Raw genomic sequence first — 17,733 nt, 5'->3', positions numbered from 1 at the left:
TCTCAATCCACTGAGCTACCCAGCGGCCATGAATTTTTTTTTTCTTGGTGAAAGTTAATAGGGACAGCTAGGTTACTCGATGAATAGAGAAGTAGGCCTGGAGAAAAGAGGTTCTGGGTTCAAATGTGACCTCAGATAGTTCTTTTCTCTGTGACCCTTGGCAAATCACTTAACTCCCATTGCCTAGCCCTTGCCTTTCTTCTGCCTTGAAGCTGATACTTAGTATTGATGCTAAGACTGAAAGCAAGAGTTAAAAAAAAAAAAAAGAAAGAAAGTTAATAGTATAATGAGCACAAGTTTCTGAGACAGATCATGTCAGGGTTTGAATTCTGTCTCTGCTCCTTATTACCTATGTAAACTTAGAGAAGGCATGTCACCCTCTCATCCTCAGCTCTTTATAAAATAAAAGAAATAGATTAGATGTACTTTATAAGTCCTTTCCATCTCAAAATCCAATTGATCTGAGCCTTCAAGGAATTCCATGTCTGTAGGAGATGGGTAAGACTTGTGTGTGCCCCAGACTTAATTTGAAAAACTATCTTCTATGTATTATGGACAAAATAGAAGCATTGAACAAAGATTTGTAGGTGATAATATATTGTGTTTATACCTGCAAAGATGCAAATAAAGTGTCCCTTGTGACATAAATGCCCAAATTTTAGATTTATATTCTCCTTCATTTTGCTCTCTTAGGAATACCTATGACTTCCTTAGGACCTTAAGCTGACAAACTGGCCTGTGAAGAAGGAACAGAAGCTAGACTTATTTACTTTGTGCCCCCCACAAAACTCCTGGGTTTAATGTTCCTTTTTCCTTCTCTTCTCTTATTCTCTATCCTTCACCCTTCCCTGAGGCATTTCCTAGACTGGGTAGGGGCCATTTTGGTGGAGGCTTATACATACTTGACCAGAAGAGGAACTCCAGGCCCCAGGCGTTCTCCGTGGCTGGATGGTTTCAACATTGTTCAGACTCCAAAGGGAGAGACATTCATAGCTGGGGTTCTAAGTTTCATAATCACTACTTCTCTGGGACTGAGGAGGGGGCAGAAGGAAAAACCCAGGGCCCAGAAATGTACACTCTGGGTTATTCATCCTTTTTAAAAAACATCTTATTTTATAGAGTGTCTGCCTTCTTTTCCTTATTGGCCAGCTTCTGAGCAGTCAGAGGGTTTTGCTGGCATGTACTCATCTGGGTCATGTCCATATATGTGGTGGCACTTGCTGATGAGTTATGAAGTATATGAATTTTATTTTTTAACACAAATCAGCATGACCAAGACCACCACCTTGGGTGCATTGATTAAATGTGTGGTTAATCCTCAAGGCACAGAAGACCATGCATTGGTTACCCAGGTTTCCAATATCTCCTAAGGCTATGACCCTGAACATCTGAGGAAGTTCTTGGCGACTGAGATTTCATAGCAAAAGACAGTGCAAACTAGTTATCATCCTTTGTCTTAAGAACTCAAGAACCTTTTAGACAAGATGGACATGATTATCTCTGTTTAACAGAAAGATAAAACGGAGGTACGGTGGGACAAAAGAGGAACAGGGGAATATAGGAAGTAAATGCTGCTAGAACTAGCTGTAGTCGAAGAGCTAGGAGTAGTTTCTGTGCTTAATAAACCAACAAAACCAAAAGGGCTGGGGGGAATGGGGACACAGTGCTATTGATTCAGAATGCTGGTTTGCATCCTACTTTTGCATAAATGTGTGTGGTTGTAGTAGAGAAGGATATATCACTCATCTCCATGTATGGCAAATAATGCATGTATATAATTCACTTATACTGTATTGTTTGGGTACTAAGGCATGATGCAAATAGAGTAATTCCATGGTTTTCCTTGGTAAGAAGTATTAGTTGTAACTTACTTGAGCATTTAAAGGTTTACAGTGTACTTTTCTCCCAACCAGAATATCCAGCAGGTGTTGGAATCTCAGCTTTCCTACTTAGTAGCTGTATCTCTCTGGGCTCCATTTCCTCATCTATAAAGTGGCAGGCTGAATTAAATGATTTTGAAGGTTCCTTCCAATTTTTTTCCCTTCCAATTTTATATTCTATGATCTTGTTCCTATAATCCTAGTATTGTTATTCTTATTTTACATATGAAGAAACTGAGGTTCAGACAGATTAAATAATTTGTATGAGGATGTGGAGCTGGTTTTAGTGCTAAGATTCCGAGTCAACTCTCCTGACTCCATGTCCAGCACTCCTTCAGTCAATCAGTCAATATTTATTAAGCTCCAATTATGTGCTTAGCTCTAGTTAAAAAGAGGCAAAAAACAATCCCTGTCCTTAGGGAGCTTGCAATCTAATGGGAGAGACAACATCCAAGTAAATATATGCAAAACTAGCTATATACAGAATAAATGGAAAATAATTAACAGAGGGAAGGCACTGGAATTAAGAGGGGATGGAGGTTTCCAATAAAACAAGGGATTTTAACTGGAACTTATAAGAAGCTAAGGAAGACAGTAGGTGGAACGAAGGAGAGAGAGCATTCCAGGTATGTAACAACTAGAAAAATTCCCAGAGCTGAAACATGGAATGTCTTGTTTATGTAAGAGCCTGGAAGCTAGTGTCACTGGATCAAATAGAATGTATAAATTAGGGCTTGAGAATAAGATATAAAAAGATCACTTAAATGGCAAATATTGGACCTGGGTCCTCCCATTCCAAATCTAGTACTTTATGCTCTATTCTATCCTGTCACCAACTTCATAGCCTATTATGTCCTTAATAACTTATTAGTAATTTGTATTCTGCGAAGCCTTTAGGCTTTATTCAACAAACTTTTAAGTCTCAATCTACTATGTGCCAGACATTATACCACATGGAATCTGCATTTCACTGAGCCAGTCTTCTCACCCATTTTTCTCTTTTAAAATTTAATTTTTTTTAGTCTATATAGGACTAAAGAAGATACTATGTAGTGGAAATAGTGTGAATATCAGTGCAGCATTCTGGCTGCACCTTTGTCACCCATCATTGCTCATTACATGGCCAGCCCACTTCTTTTTCCAGTTATACCTGTCCTTGGCAGTGTATTTAAGCTATTTTCTTTTAGCAAGTCATAACTGGCAATAGGTTAAAAATCTACTTATACACATCATGTATTTTCCATTTTCATTTGTGTCCTCCTGGATTCTTCTGAAATTGTGTTGTTTAAAGATTAGTCCCACTTCAGTTAAGAGAATACTGGTTTTAAAAATAAGAAACTTTTTAGTAGTAAGCAGTATGGAGTCATTGAAAATAACCTGCAGTTTCCTAAATGTGATTGAATCTGTTTTCTTCCTACTATTCGATTCTGGGTTCAGATCAATAACTTTCTGCATTGTCATTCCAAGATGCATGTCTTAATGGGTTAATTTGGGTGTGTTATCTCTCCAGCTAAAGTCTGAATGATATGTATTACTCATCTAGTTGCTTTTTCTAGTAGTTAACTAGGCCATTTTCTTTTGAATAATTGTGGGAAATTCTATTGATTGGAACCTTCTAGAAGTGTTCTAGGGCCTCATGTTATTCAAAGATGATTATATTGTATGAATGGAGATTTTGAACCTTTGTATTCCATCCCCTAAAAGTTCCTTATTATTTCCCAAAATTCTTTAATTTCTCCTGTGCCTCCATGTTTGCATGGTCATGTTATTATTTTATAAGTTCTGTAGCTCCTCCTCCTTCCTCTCTTCCTCTCTTCCTCATGAGCGTGGCTGAAGTATGTTTAGCACCTTTTCACACTAGTTTTTTTATGTTAGTTTATTATTAATAAACCTTTATAAAATATAATACTTAACTTTGCATATTAATTTTAATCTCTATGATATAAAGAATGAATTAAGCATTTGAAGGAATAAATTGAGCATTTATTAAGTACTTATTATTCAAAGAACAAAGTAACAAGCTAATCTCCAGGAATACAAATAGAACCCTGTTCACTTCAGTTTCTTCATCTATAAAGTGAGTCAGAGAAGGAAATAGCAAACCACTGCCAGGAAAACCCCAAATGGAATCACTGGGAGTCAAACATGACTGAAAACAACTGAACAACTGATGTTCCCAGAGAATTATCCCAGTAATTGAGTCTGAACCACCATTGCGAGATGCAAAGGGACTTTATTGTCTTAATTTAAACCAAGGGTCTCACATCCTAAGTCCGATGTGTGACCACGAACTATGCCTGAGCTGGGTATTTATAGAGTGGTAGGCAGCTGGTGGGGGGATAGGGTAATGTCTCCAAGTAGGTGGTCCAGCAGGGGAGAGGTCTGGGAGGGGGGTGGTCCCTTCAGATAAGGGGGGAATGTCTGGAAGGAATTCCTTCAGGTAAGGCAGGGAGGGAGGTTTGGAAGCCAAAGGTCTGTAAGTTAGGAATTCCTACAGACAAGCCTGTTTCACTATAATGTTATACAAGAATCTGGATTTTTAATTCTGACTCTTTCTGGGTTCTACACAACATATCCCTGCTCTTCAGGATCTCACATTCTAAAGAGGAGAGAACACAGATAGATAGCCTTTTTCTTTTGCCTTAATAAAGGTTAAGTGAGAAGGGGGAGAAAAGTATATGAGAAGTCTGAAGAGAGAGCAAATTTGGAATAGCCATAATAAAGAGTATGATAGAGGATAAAATAAGGGAGAGTAAAAATTATTTTTCAGAAATGAGAGCCCAGTAGAGATTAGACAAAACTTTTTAGTGAAACTAATTTGCACATTTCTTTCCCTAGGAGCATTTAGTAGTGTGGAATAGGAAAGGAGAATGCCAGTTTTAGGAGGATTCTAGGATTACAATTTGGTTAAATGTGAATGGAAGTAGGATGAAAAGCATTCTAAGCATTGTAACTAAACTGGATAACCAGAGGTTTGATGTTGTCCATGGAGAGAAGAAAGGAAAAGGAAGCAAGAGAAGGAATTATATGCTAGAAGAATAGAGAGAGAAGTGGAGAACTAGATAGAGGTCATAGTGAAGGTCACAAAGAGGTTGAGAAAGGATGAATTCCTGCTCACAAGCCTTGTAATTCCTTTAGTCAGTCATTCAATCAGTCTGTAAACCTTTATTAAACACTTACTAAGTGCCTGTACCTCTTTGGCTACTACTCATCTATGTGTATTGTCCTTCCTCCCATTAGAATGTAAGTTCCTTGAAGACAAGGACTGTTTTTGCTGCATTTTGTTGTTTTTTCTTGTTGTTTTCTTGTTGTAGTCTTGGCACAGAGAAAGTACTTGATGAATGCTTTTATTTTTGGTCATTCATTCATTCCAGGCATGTGAAAAAGCCCAAAGAATATAGTTTATAAGGAACAGCAAATAATTCAGATTGACTGGCATATGAGGTGGGGAACTATGGGGAACAACATAGCTTGGCAAGATATACTGGAATCAGATTGTGAAATTTTATTTATTTATTTTTATTTTTTTTATTTTTAGAAAAATTTTCCATTGTTACATAATTCATGTTTTTACTTTACCCTTCACCCCCTCATACTACCCCCCCGACCCCCACCCCCGTAGCTAACTTGCTTTTCCACTGGGTTTAACATGTGTGGTCAGCTAAGACTTATTTACATATTATTGATAGTTACATTGGTGTGGTCCTTTCGGGTCTACATCCCTAATCATGTCCTCATCATCCCAAGTGTTCAAGCAGTTGTTTTTCTTCTGTGTTTCCACTCCTGTAGTTCTTCCTCTGAATGTGGGTATTGTTCTTTTCCATAAATCCCTCAGAATTGTCTTGGGTCATTGCATTGCTGCTAGTACAGACGTCCATTACATTCTATTTTACCACAGTGTATCAGTCTCTGTGTACAATTTTCTTCTGGCTCTGCTCTGCATCAATTCCTGGAAGTCTTTCCAGTTCACATGGAATTCCTCCAGTTTATTATTCCTTTGAGCACAATAGTATTCCATCACCGACATATACCATAATTTGTTCAGCCATTCCCCAATTGAAGGGCATACCCTTGCTTTCCAGTTTTTTTCCACCACAAAGAGCGCAGCTATAAATATTTTTGTGCAAGTCTGTTTATCTATGATCTCTTTGGGGTACAATCCCAGCAATGGTATGGCTGAATCAAAGGGTAGGCATTCTTTTAAGACTGTGAAATTTTAAATGCCAAACTGAAAATTTTATATTTTGTTCTTAGTAGAGAATCACTGGACCTTCTTGGTCCAGGGAAATTACATACATGTGCTTTGGGAATATCAATTTTGTAGCTGTGTAAAGAATGGATTGTAGCTGTGTAAAGAATGGGGGCAGCTGGGTAGCTCAGTGGAGTGAGAGTCAGGCCTAGAGACAGGAGGTCCTAGGTTCAAACCCGGCCTCAGCCACTTCCCAGCTGTGTGACCCTGGGCAAGTCACTTGACCCCCATTGCCCACCCTTACCACTTACCTATGAGACAATACACGGAAGTACAAGAGTTTAAAAAAAAAATTCTAAAAAAAAAAAAAAGAATGGATTGCAGAGGCAGAGGGGAGACATTGGAGGCAGAGGAAGCAGTTAAGATGTTATTATAATAATCCAAATGAGAGGTGATGAGGGCCTAAATTAGGGTTATGGTTGCAGGAATCAAGAGAAAAGTATATATACCTTCCAAATTGTTTATAGATGTTGCAAAGATAGATTTGACAAGTTTTGGCAATTGTTTGGATATTGGGGGTAAGGAAGAGTGGAAAGTAGCTTCAAACATACTAGGCATGTTGACAAATTTGGTTGAAAGGATGATGATACCTTTAGCAGAAAAAGGAAAGGTAGGAAGAGGAGTACATTTGGTTAGAAAATTCTGTTTTGGTGATGTAGAATTTAGATGCCTATGAGATATCCAGTTGGAAATTTCCAATAGGCAGTACAGTGTAAGACTTGAACTCAGAAGAGACTAAGGCTAGATATATAGAGTAAGTCATTTACATAATTGAATATCTGATAAGATAACTGAAGACAGTGAGTATCTAAAAGTAAGACTACTCGGGAAAGGTTCTTGAGTCACTGTCACAGAACATAGATGATAGTCTAGTCACTGTCACAGAACATAGATGATAGTCTAGCAAAGAAGATAGCAATGGTCAGACAAGTAGTAGGAGAACCAAGAGAAAATTATGTCACAAAATCCCAACAAAGAGATTATACAGAATGAGAGAGTAATCAACAGTGTGAAATACTACAGTAAGGCCAAAAGGATGAGGACTGAGAAAAAACTGTTGGATCAGATTGATAGGAGCACTTTCAATTTATTGATGAGGTCAGAAGACATTACATAAAGTTTTGAAGCAAGAGAAAAAGTGGTCTTTTTTTTTTTAAAGGATTTGAGTGTGAAAGAAAGTTATAGGGCAATGGCATGAGAGGATGGTAGTACCAGACAGGGTGTTTTTGTTTTTTGCCTGTTTTGTTTTATTTTTAGGATGGAATAAAACAGAATGTTTGTAATCAGCAAGGAAGGAGATGGTAGTACATAGTAAAAGACTGAACATTTGAGAGGGTGGAGAAGAGATGTTTGTTGAAGCAAGATGCTAAAGGGCATGGGAGGAGAATGGGTCAAGTATACAAGTTCCTTGGCTAGAAAATGGGCCACCTATTGTGTAAATGGAATTAGCTTGAGCCCATTCATAGTCAAAAAATCTACCCATCCTAGGCTTAGAAATGATGTCACTCTCACATCCCTTAGTGGGGAGGGGAGATGAGTTACCCACACGTGACAATGAGTAGCAAATCAAGAATAAGGGACTGCCCTTTGGGCAGTCCAAATCAATGTAGAGACTGCCATCTGTCCATTTGAATTAGAGGTGGACCCACAGGAAGTCAGGAAGGACACTATCTCTTTAAGTATGTTATTCACTTCCTGTGGAGGCAGTTCCAGCTTCGAACTTGGTGCTGAAGGATCTCCTGAGACCACAGACAGCTTACACTCTGTATTGTCACGTGGGTAAGTTAGGCTGACTTCCTTGGCCTAGCTGGGCCTCTTCCAAACTCTGCCTATCAGGCTGTTGGGCCTTGTGGCTTGCAGCTTCATTTATTTAGCCTTTAACCCTCTCTCCGTCCAGGCCTTTGGCCTGGACTAGCCTCTCCCTTTCTCTTTAGTCCTACTTTTTTCCTACCAGATTATAAATAAACTCCTCAACCCGATGCTGACTTGGGTCTGATTTAATTATGGAATCAACCTGAATTGTTGATTCCTGGCGGCCACACTTTAAATATATATCTATAAAATTCCCTAAATTTTCCCTCTTACACTATCATCAGAAGCAGGATCAAAGGAGAAACGGGACATAATGTTAAGAAGTTTTGAGATATAGAATTAGGAAAAGGAACCCAGTGACCTATTTTATTAATGTAGTCTATTTATTAAAGTAGGAGATAAGGTCTGCTGTCGAGGAGAGGAAGGGGAGGAGAATTTGGGAGGCTTGAAGAGAGAAGAGTTTGGATATAGATAGTTTGAGGACTATGGTAGAGATTCAGTTAGAGAAGGACAAAAGAATTGTCTTATGTCTAAGAGGGCCCAGTTGAAATTGGGTAACATAAATTTGTATTTTATCTACAAATACAGGTAACATAATTATATGACTTCCTCCAGTGCCATTGAGAAGCAATATAGCAGAAACTAAGAAGGCACATGACAAAGGGATAATCCAAGTTTGGGATTTGGCAAGAAATGAGAGATAACAGAACAAAGGTCCAAGAGAAGAAGACAATTAGTAGTTGAACCCATTAACTGTAGGATCCAGATTGGGAAAGAAAAACAGTGAGAAAGGGAAATAATGGCAGTTAAGTTCAGAAAAAAAAATTCTGGAAATGGAATACCTTTGTGTGAAGGTGTTTTTGCCTGAGTAGGTATGAAAATGTGGGCGATGAAAGCTAAAGAAGTTATAGTGTAACAGGATTCCATCATATCCATATACCACAACTTTTTCAGCCAATGGATGAAAGCATCCTAAAGAAACTTATAATTAGAAAAAACCTATAATAAAATTCATTTGGAAGAACAAAAGATCAAGAATATCAAGGGAAATAATGGAAAAAAAAAAAACGTGAAGGAAGGTGACCTAGCAGTACCAGATCTTAAACTATACTATAAAGCAGTGGGTCATCAAAACAATATGGTACTGGCTAAGAGACAGAAGGGGAGGATCAGTGGAATAGACTTGGGATAAATGACCTCTGCAAGACAGTCTATAATAAACCAAAAGTGACCAGCTTTTGGAACAAAAATCCACTATTTCACAAAAACTGCTGGGAAAATTGGAAAACAATATGGGAGAGATTAGGTTTAGATCAACATCTCATACCCTACACCAAGACAAATTCAGAATGGGTGAATGACTTCAATATAAAGAAGGAAACTATAAGTAAATTAGGCAAACACAAAATAGTATACTTGTCAGATCTCTGAGAAAGGAAAGATTTTAAAACCAAGCAAGAGTTAGAAAAAATTACAAAATGTACAATAAATAATTTTGATTACATTAAATTAAAAAGGTTTTGTGCAAGCAAAACCAATGCAACCAAAATTAGAACAGAAGCAACAAATTGGGGGAAAATCCTTATAACAAAAAACTCTGACAAAAGTCTAATTACTCAAATATATGAGGAACTAAATCAATTGTAAAAAAGAATCCAGCCATTCCCCAATTGATAAAGGGACATGAATAGGCAATTTTCAGATAAAGAAATCAAAACTATCAATAAGCACATGAGAAAGTGTTCTAAATCTCTTATAATTAGAGAAATGCAAATTAAAACAACTCTGAGGTACCACCTCATAACCTAGCAGATTGGCTAAAATGCCAGCAGGGGAGAGTAATGAATGTTGGAGGGGATGTGGCAAAATTGGGACATTGATACATTGCTGGTGGAGTTGTGAATTGATCCAACCATTCTGGATGGCAATTTGGAACTTTGCTCAAAGGGCTTTAAAAAACTGTCTGCCCTTTGATCCAGCTATACCACTACTGGGTTTATATCCCAAAGAGATCATAAGGAAAAAGACATGAACAAAAATATTTATAGCTGTGCTCTTTATAGTGGCAAAAAATTGGAAAATGAGGGGATGCCCTTCGATTGGGAAATGACTGAACAAATTGTGGTATCTATTGATGATGGAATACTATTGTGCTTAAAGGAATAACGAACTGGAGGAATTCCATGTGAACTGGAATGACCTCTAGGAATTGATGCAGAGTGAAAGGAGCAGAATCAGAAGAACATTGTACACAGAGACTGATACACTGTGATAAAATAGAATATAATGGACTCCTGTACTAGGAACAATGCAGTGATCTAGGACAATTCTGTGGGACCTAGGAAAAAGAACGTTATCCACCTTCAGAGGAAAAACTATGGCAATAGAAACACAGAAGAAAAACATTGCTTGAACACATGGGTTGTTGCAGATATGATTTGGGATGTAGACTCTAAACAACCACCCCAGTGCAACTATCAACAATATGGAAATAGGTCTTGATTGATGACACATGTAAAAACCAGTGGAAATGTGCGTCAGCTATAGGGGGTGGGGGGCTGAGGGGGTGGAGTAAGAACATGAATCATGGAACCATGGAAAAATCTTTTATTATATAAAAAAAAACTTATAAGCTCTGATCTTCAGGGTACAGACTGAGTGGAGAACATTGCCTTTTCCCTTTATACCTTTGGATGTCTTGATAAAATAAGGAGAAAGGAGTACTGGAGTACTCAGGCTACCTGTGATATCATGGCCAGCTATGGAGACAGGGCCATGTGTGGGGCCTGATTCTCTCTGAGGAAGCTTTAGTTTGTCTAGTATAGTTGTAGTGTTCCTAGCATCCTTTAGGGAGGAAGAATTGCTAACCAGGTCTCTGTTCTCCATTTAGGCAATGATTCAGAATGCAATCAATGGCCACAACATGCACAGAGGACAGGATCCAGCATGCCTTAGAACGATGTTTGCATGGGCTCAGTGTCAGCCGGGGTACCACCACTTGGACAGGTAAGTACCTGTATAGGGAGGAAGGAGACCAAGCAAAAAGTAAAAACTTGGTCTTGTCAACCCTGGGTGAGTAGCTGGGCCAATCAGAAGGAGTTAAATCCAGAAATGCTCCCTTCATTCTCCTTCCTTTCCACATACCCCTGCTCTTACTCTGAGCTACTATACTGGTGTTTCTTTTGGAAGAAGAGATCCTTAGGGATGAAATTGTACCCTAAAATAGGGAGAAAGGATACTGCCTTAAAAAAATGCCTATGGAAAAGCCAAGGGAGAAATGAGGCTCCAGAAGCTTGTGTGGTCCCAAGGATATATTTATTTGAAGAGTATTGATCCTCTTGGTTCAGCAAATATACAGGAATGACAGAAAGAAGAGTGGACAAGAATCAGTATCATTTGGTATTTGCCACAACCAGAAATTTGCATGTTACTTTCCATAAAATATTATTATTTGCCCTCCACCTCCTCTGCAGCCTTCATTTCCTTTGCTTTTTGACCCCAGATTAGGTACAAAATAGCTATGGCTGCCACCTGAGAGAAAAGGAGGTGTTACCTAGTAAAAGAAAATAAAGGTATGCATTGTAATGGCCAAAGTAGAGGAAGGGAAATGGATAGACCAAAAAGAATGGCCTTATTCTTCTCTACAATAGAGAAACTGGGGACCCCAGAGATCCATATGCTCCCGTGTCAGGTAGAAGACCTCTTAAGAGAGACCCTAGTGTTATCTATGGTTGTGATATCCTAAAGCTTTTTAGTGGGTGGATATATCACTGGGCTACTGTGATGCAATGGAAAACACAAGGGACTTTAGATCAGAACTGGATTTGAGTTGTGGCTCTGCCCTTGAATAACAAACAATATGACCTTCAGCAAGTAACATGCTGTGATCCTCAAATGCTTCATCTGTAAAATGGGGACAAGAATACTAGTATTATTTGCTTCACAAGATTTCTAGGAAGATCCAATGAAATCAGATAGGCAAAGATGCTTTGTAAACAGCAAAGCATTATAGAATTGTCAGCTGCCATTCTTGTTACCAAATCCTTTATAAACTAAAATCAATAGTAAAGGTAGGAAGAGGGAAATTAGACTGTCTTGCTTATGGAAATGAGAAAGGTGGTAGAAGCTTTCTTTTGACTTCTGTATCTTCCAGAATTATCCATAGCTAAAACCACCATTTAGCCATGGGTGAAGTGCAGAAAGGGCTAGGCAGGAATTCTTGGCCTAAGCTGATACTGAAGACCTCAGATGAGGTAGCTAGGTGGTACAGTGGATAGAGTACTAGGCTTGGAGTCAAAATTTCTCAAATCATAGGATCATAAATTTAGAGCTGGGAGAAGCCTTAGCATCTTTCTAGTCCAACCCCTTCATTTTATAGAGGAAAAACCTGAGATCAGAGAAGTTAAGTTAATTACCCAGATACACACAGGTCTTGACAGAGCAGGAATTTGATATCAAGTCTTCTGCCCTAAACATCCAGTACTCTTGAAAAAAAAAATCATTCTTTTGTTTGCCAGAGTATAGGTCTTCATGCCACTTCCCGGCTATCTCCTTACCCTGGCCCTATTATCCTTCTATCTCCACCCTACTAGAGACTTAGATGCTGTCTCTGAGTCCCCTGGCACTTATACTTCAGTTTTTGCCTTATCTTATGGCCCCTGGGCCATTTCCCACCCATTTTCTCACCATGATCTTAGACAAGTACCTTACTTTGCAGCCCCATTTCCAGTACCCTTTTATGTTTTTTTCTTCATTATAATTTAAATTCCTTGAAAATACAGACTGTCTTACTTGCAGGTATCTGTATCCCCAGCACAGTACCTGGCATATAGTAAACATTTGATAAAAGTTTTATCTATCTTTCCATTGGCGTCCTATCTTGACAAACAGATTCAGAGAGACTGATCTGCCCAAGGTCTCATAAGTAGTAAGAAACAGTAAGTATTTGTACCTAGGATCTCTTGATTCCAAATCCAGTGTTCTTTATACATCATCCAGCCAATGTCGTCTAGCACAACTTTTTTTTTTTTTTTTTTTTTAACCCTTACCTTCCGTCTTGGAGTCACTACTGTGTATTGGCTCCAAGGCAGAAGAGTGGTAAGGGTAGGCAATGGGGGTCAAGTGACTTGCCCAGGGTCACACAGCTGAGAAGTGTCTGAGGCCAGATTTGAACCTAGGACCTCCAGTCTCTAGGCCTGACTTTCAATCCACTGAGCTACTCAGCTGCCCCCCTAGCACAACTTTTTTAAGAAAAGGAATCCTCTCCTTAAAAGCACCAACATGTTATCAGTAGGCTTTCCCTAAAGGCCTTCAAAAGTTCATTCCTACTTAAGGCAGGTTGTTCTACTTTTGGCCAACCAAGTGGCACAGTGGATAGAGCACTAGGCTTGGAGTCAGGAAGATTCATCTGCCTGAGTTCAGATCTGGTCTCAGATACTGACTAGTTATGTGACCTTGGGCAAGTCATTTAACTCTTTTTGCCTCAGTTTCCTTATTTGTAAAATGAGCTGGAGAAAGAAATGGCAAACCACTCCAGTATCTTTACCAAAAACATCCCAATGGTTGGGGGCAGCTAGGTGGCTCAGTGGATTGAGAGCCAGATGGAAGGTAAGGGTTCAAAAAAAAAAAAAAGAAAATCCCAATGGGTCATAAAAGTCAGACACAATTGAACAAAAACAAATTTTTATGAAGTTAATCCTAATTTTGAACCAAAATCTGCTTCTTCCAGCTACATAGTCTCTTTTTTTGTTTGTTTGTTTTTTTAATATTTTATTTTTTAGAAAAATTTTCTAAGGTTACATGATTCATGTTTTTACTTTCCCCTTCACCCCCACTTCACCCCCCCCCCCAATAGCCGACTTGCATTTCCACTGGTTTTAACATGTGTCATTGATCAAGACTTATTTCCATATTATTATAGTTGCATTGGTGTGGTCATTTCGAGTCTACATCCCCAATCATGTCTGCATCAACCCATGTGTTTAAGCAGTTGTTTTTCTTCTGTGTTTCCACTCCTGTAATTCTTCCTCTGAATGTGGTAGCATTCTTTTCCATAAATCTCTCAGAATTGTCCTGTGTCATTGCATTGCTGCTGGTACAGAAGTCCATTACATTCGATTTTACCATAGTATATCAGTCTCTGTGTACAATGTTCTTCTGGCTCTGCTCCTTTCGCTCTGCATCAGTTCCTGGAGGTCTTTCCAGTTCACATGGAATTCCTCTAGTTTATTATTCCTTTGAGCACAATAGTATTCCATCACCAGCATATACCACAATTTGTTCAGCCATTCCCCAATTGAAGGACATACCCTCCTTTTCCAGTTCTTTGCCACCACGAAAAGCTCAGCTATAAATATTTTCGTACAAGTCTGTTTATCTATGATCTCTTTGGGGTACAAACCCAACAATGGTATGCCTGGATCAAAGGGCAGGCATTCTTTTATAGCCCTTTGAGCATAGTTCCAAATTGGCAACCAGAATGTTTGGATCAGTTCACAACTCCACCAGCAATGCATTAATGTCCCAATTTTTACACATCCCCTCCAGCATTCATTACTCTCCCCTTCTTTCATTTTAGCCAATCTGCTAGGTGTGAGGTGATACCTCAGAGTTGTTTTGATTTGCATTTCTCTAATTATTAGAGATTTAGAACACTTTCTCATGTGCTTATTGATACTTTTGATTTCTTTACCTGAAAATTGCCTATTCATGTCTCTTGCCCATTTTTCAATTGGGGAATGGCTTGATTTTTTATACAATTGATTTAACTTCTTGTATATTTGAGTAATTAGACCTCTGTCAGAGTTTTTTGTTATAAAGATTTTTTCCCAATTTGTTGTTTCCCCTTCTGATTTTGACTACATTGTTTTTGTTTGTACAAAAGCTTTTTAGTTTAATATAATCAAAACCATTTAATTTACATTTTGTAATTTTCTCTAACTCTTGCTTGGTTTTAAAGTCTTTCCTTTCCCAGAAATCTGACAAGTATACCATTCTGTGTTCACTTAACTTATTTATAGTTTCCCTCTTTATAGTCAAGTCATTCACCCATTCTGAATTTATCTTGGTGTAGGGTGTGAGATGTTGATCTAAACCTAATCTCTCCCATATTGTTTTCCAAATTTCCCAGCAGTTTTTGTCAAATAGTGGATTCATGTCCCAAAAGTTGGGCTCTTTGAGTTTATCATACACTGTCTTGCTGATGTCATTTACCCCAAGTCTATTCCACTGATCCTCCCTTCTGTCTCTTAGTCAGTACCATATTGTTTTGATGACTGCTGCTTTATAGTATAGTTTAATATCTGGTACTGCTAGGCCCCCTTCCTTCACATTTTTTCATTATTTCCCTTGATATTCTTGACCTTTTGTTATTCAAAATGAAATTTGTTATAGTTTTTCCTAATTCAGTAAAGAAGTTTTTTTGGTAGTTTGATAGGTATGGTGCTAAATAGGTAAATTAATTTGGGTAGAATGTTCATTTTTATTATGTTAGCTCATCCTACCCATGAGCAACTAATGGCTTTCCAATTGTTGAGATCCAATTTTATTTGTTTGGAAAGTGTTTTGTAGTTGTTTTCGTATAATTGCTGTGCTTGTTTTGGTAGATAGATTCCTAAGTATTTTATATTGTTTAGGGTGATTTTGAATGGTGTTTCTCTTACTGCTCTAATGTGTTGGAAATATATAGAAATGCTGATGATCTATGTGCATTTATTTTGTATCCTGCCACTTTGCTAAAGTTGTTGATTATTTCTACCAGCTTCTTAGTTGATTCTCTAGGATTTTTTAAGTCATCATATCATCTGCAAAGAGTGATAGCTTAGTCTCCTCATTGCCTGTTTTGATACCTTCAATTTCTTTTTCTTCTCTAATTGCTATTGCTAGTGTTTCTAGTACTATGTTGAATAGTAGAGGTGATAATGGGCATCCTTGTTTCACTCCCGATCTTATTGGGAAGGTTTCTAATTTATCCCCATTGCATATGATGCTTGTTGATGGTTTTAGGTATATACTGTTTATTATTTTTAGGAAAGGTCCTTCTATTCCTATACTTTTCATTGTTTTCAATAGGAATGGGTGCTATATTTTGTCAAAGGCTTTTTCAGCATCTATTGAGATAATCATGTGATTTTTGTTTGTTAGACTGTTGATATGGTCAATTATGTGGATGGTTTTCCTAATGTTGAACCATCCTTGCATTCCTGGTATAAATCCCACCTGATCATGGTGGATGATCTTCTTAATTACTTGCTGGAGTCTCTTTGCTAATATTCTATTTAAGATTTTTGCATCTATGTTCATTAGGTAGATTGGTCTGTAGTTTTCTTTCTCTGTTTTTGATTTACCTAGCTTTGGAATCAGTACCATATTTGTGTCATAAAAGGAATTTGGTAGGACTCCTTCTTTGCTTATCATATCAAATAATTTGTAAAGTATTGGGATAAGTTGCTCTTTGAATGTCTGATAGAATTCACTTGTGAATCCATCAGGCCCTGGCGATTTTTTCTTAGGGAGTTCTTTGATGGCTTGTTCAATTCCTTTTTCTGATATGGGATTATTAAGGTATTCTATTTCTTCTGCTTTTAATCTAGGCAATTTGTATTTTTGTAAATATTCATCCATATCTCCTAGATTGTTATATTTATTGCCGTATAATTGGGCGAAATAGTTTTTAACGATTGCCTTAATTTCCCCTTCATTAGAGGAGAGGTTTCCCTTTTCATCTTTGATACTATCAATTTGGTTTTCTTCTTTCCTTTTTTTTATTAGATTGACCAGTACTTTCTCTATTTTATCTGTTTTTTTCAAAATACCAACTTCTAGTCTTATTTATTAATTCAATAGTTCTTTTACTTTCAATTTCATTAATTTCTCCCTTGATTTTTAGTATTTCTAATTTATTTTTCATCTGGGGATTTTTTATTTGTTCGCTTTCTAGTTTTTTGAGTTGTATGCCCAATTCATTAATTTCTGCCCTCCTTAATTTGTTAATATATGCACTCAAGGATATAAATTTCCCCCTGAGTACTGCCTTGGCTGCATCCCACAGAGTTTGGTAGGATATCTCATCATTGTCATTCTCTTTAATGAAATTGTTGATTGTTTCTATGATTTCTTCTTTGACTAATTGGTTTTGGAGAATCATATTATTTAATTTCCAATTGGTTTTTGATTTGCCTGTTCAGGTGCCCTTACTAATTATTATTTTTATTGCATTATCATCTGAGAAGGTTACATTTACTATTTCTGCTCTTTTGCATTTGTTTGCAATGTTTCTATGCCCTATTACATGGTCAATCTTTGTGAATGTACCATGTTCAGCTGAAAAGAAGGTGTATTCCTTTTTGTCCCTATTTATTTTTCTCCACATATCAATTAAATTTAATTTTTCTAGGACTTCATTCATCTCTCTTACCTCTTTCTTATTTATTTTTTGGTTTGATTTATCTAGATGTGAAAGAGGAATATTTAAATCTCCCACTATTATGGCTTTACTATCTATTTCCTTCTTGAGTTCTGCCAGTTTCTCCTTTTGGAATTTGGATGGTATACCACTTGGTGCATACATATTGAGCAGTGTTATTTCCTCATTGTTTATACTGCCTTTAATCAGGATGTAATGACCTTCCCTGTCTTTTTAAATCATATCTATTTTTACTTTGGCTTTGTCAGAGATCATAATAGCCACTCCTGCCTTCTTTTTCCCATTTGATGCCCAAAATATTTTGCTCAAGCCCTTAACCTTAAACTTGTGTATGTCTACCCGCCTCATATGTGTTTCTTGTAGACAAC

General features: G+C 37.6%; 1 protein-coding gene across 2 annotated transcripts in view; it reads left to right on the top strand.

Annotated features, from left to right (window-relative positions):
* Nucleotides 1-10,844: 10,844 nt before the first annotated feature.
* The window catches only part of PIK3R5 (phosphoinositide-3-kinase regulatory subunit 5), a 60,892-nt gene continuing 54,003 nt past the window's right edge, over nt 10,845-17,733 (top strand). For both annotated transcript variants that reach the window (XM_044672769.1, XM_044672768.1), the window contains exon 1: nt 10,845-10,947. In XM_044672769.1, coding sequence (XP_044528704.1) covers nt 10,845-10,947 — 103 coding nt within the window. The remainder of the gene's footprint in view (nt 10,948-17,733) is intronic.

This window comes from Gracilinanus agilis, chromosome 4 (assembly GCF_016433145.1).
Source record: "Gracilinanus agilis isolate LMUSP501 chromosome 4, AgileGrace, whole genome shotgun sequence".
Taxonomy (NCBI): Eukaryota; Metazoa; Chordata; class Mammalia; order Didelphimorphia; family Didelphidae; genus Gracilinanus; species Gracilinanus agilis.
Note: the sequence above shows the minus strand (reverse complement) of the source record. Positions and strands in the feature narration are given on the sequence as shown.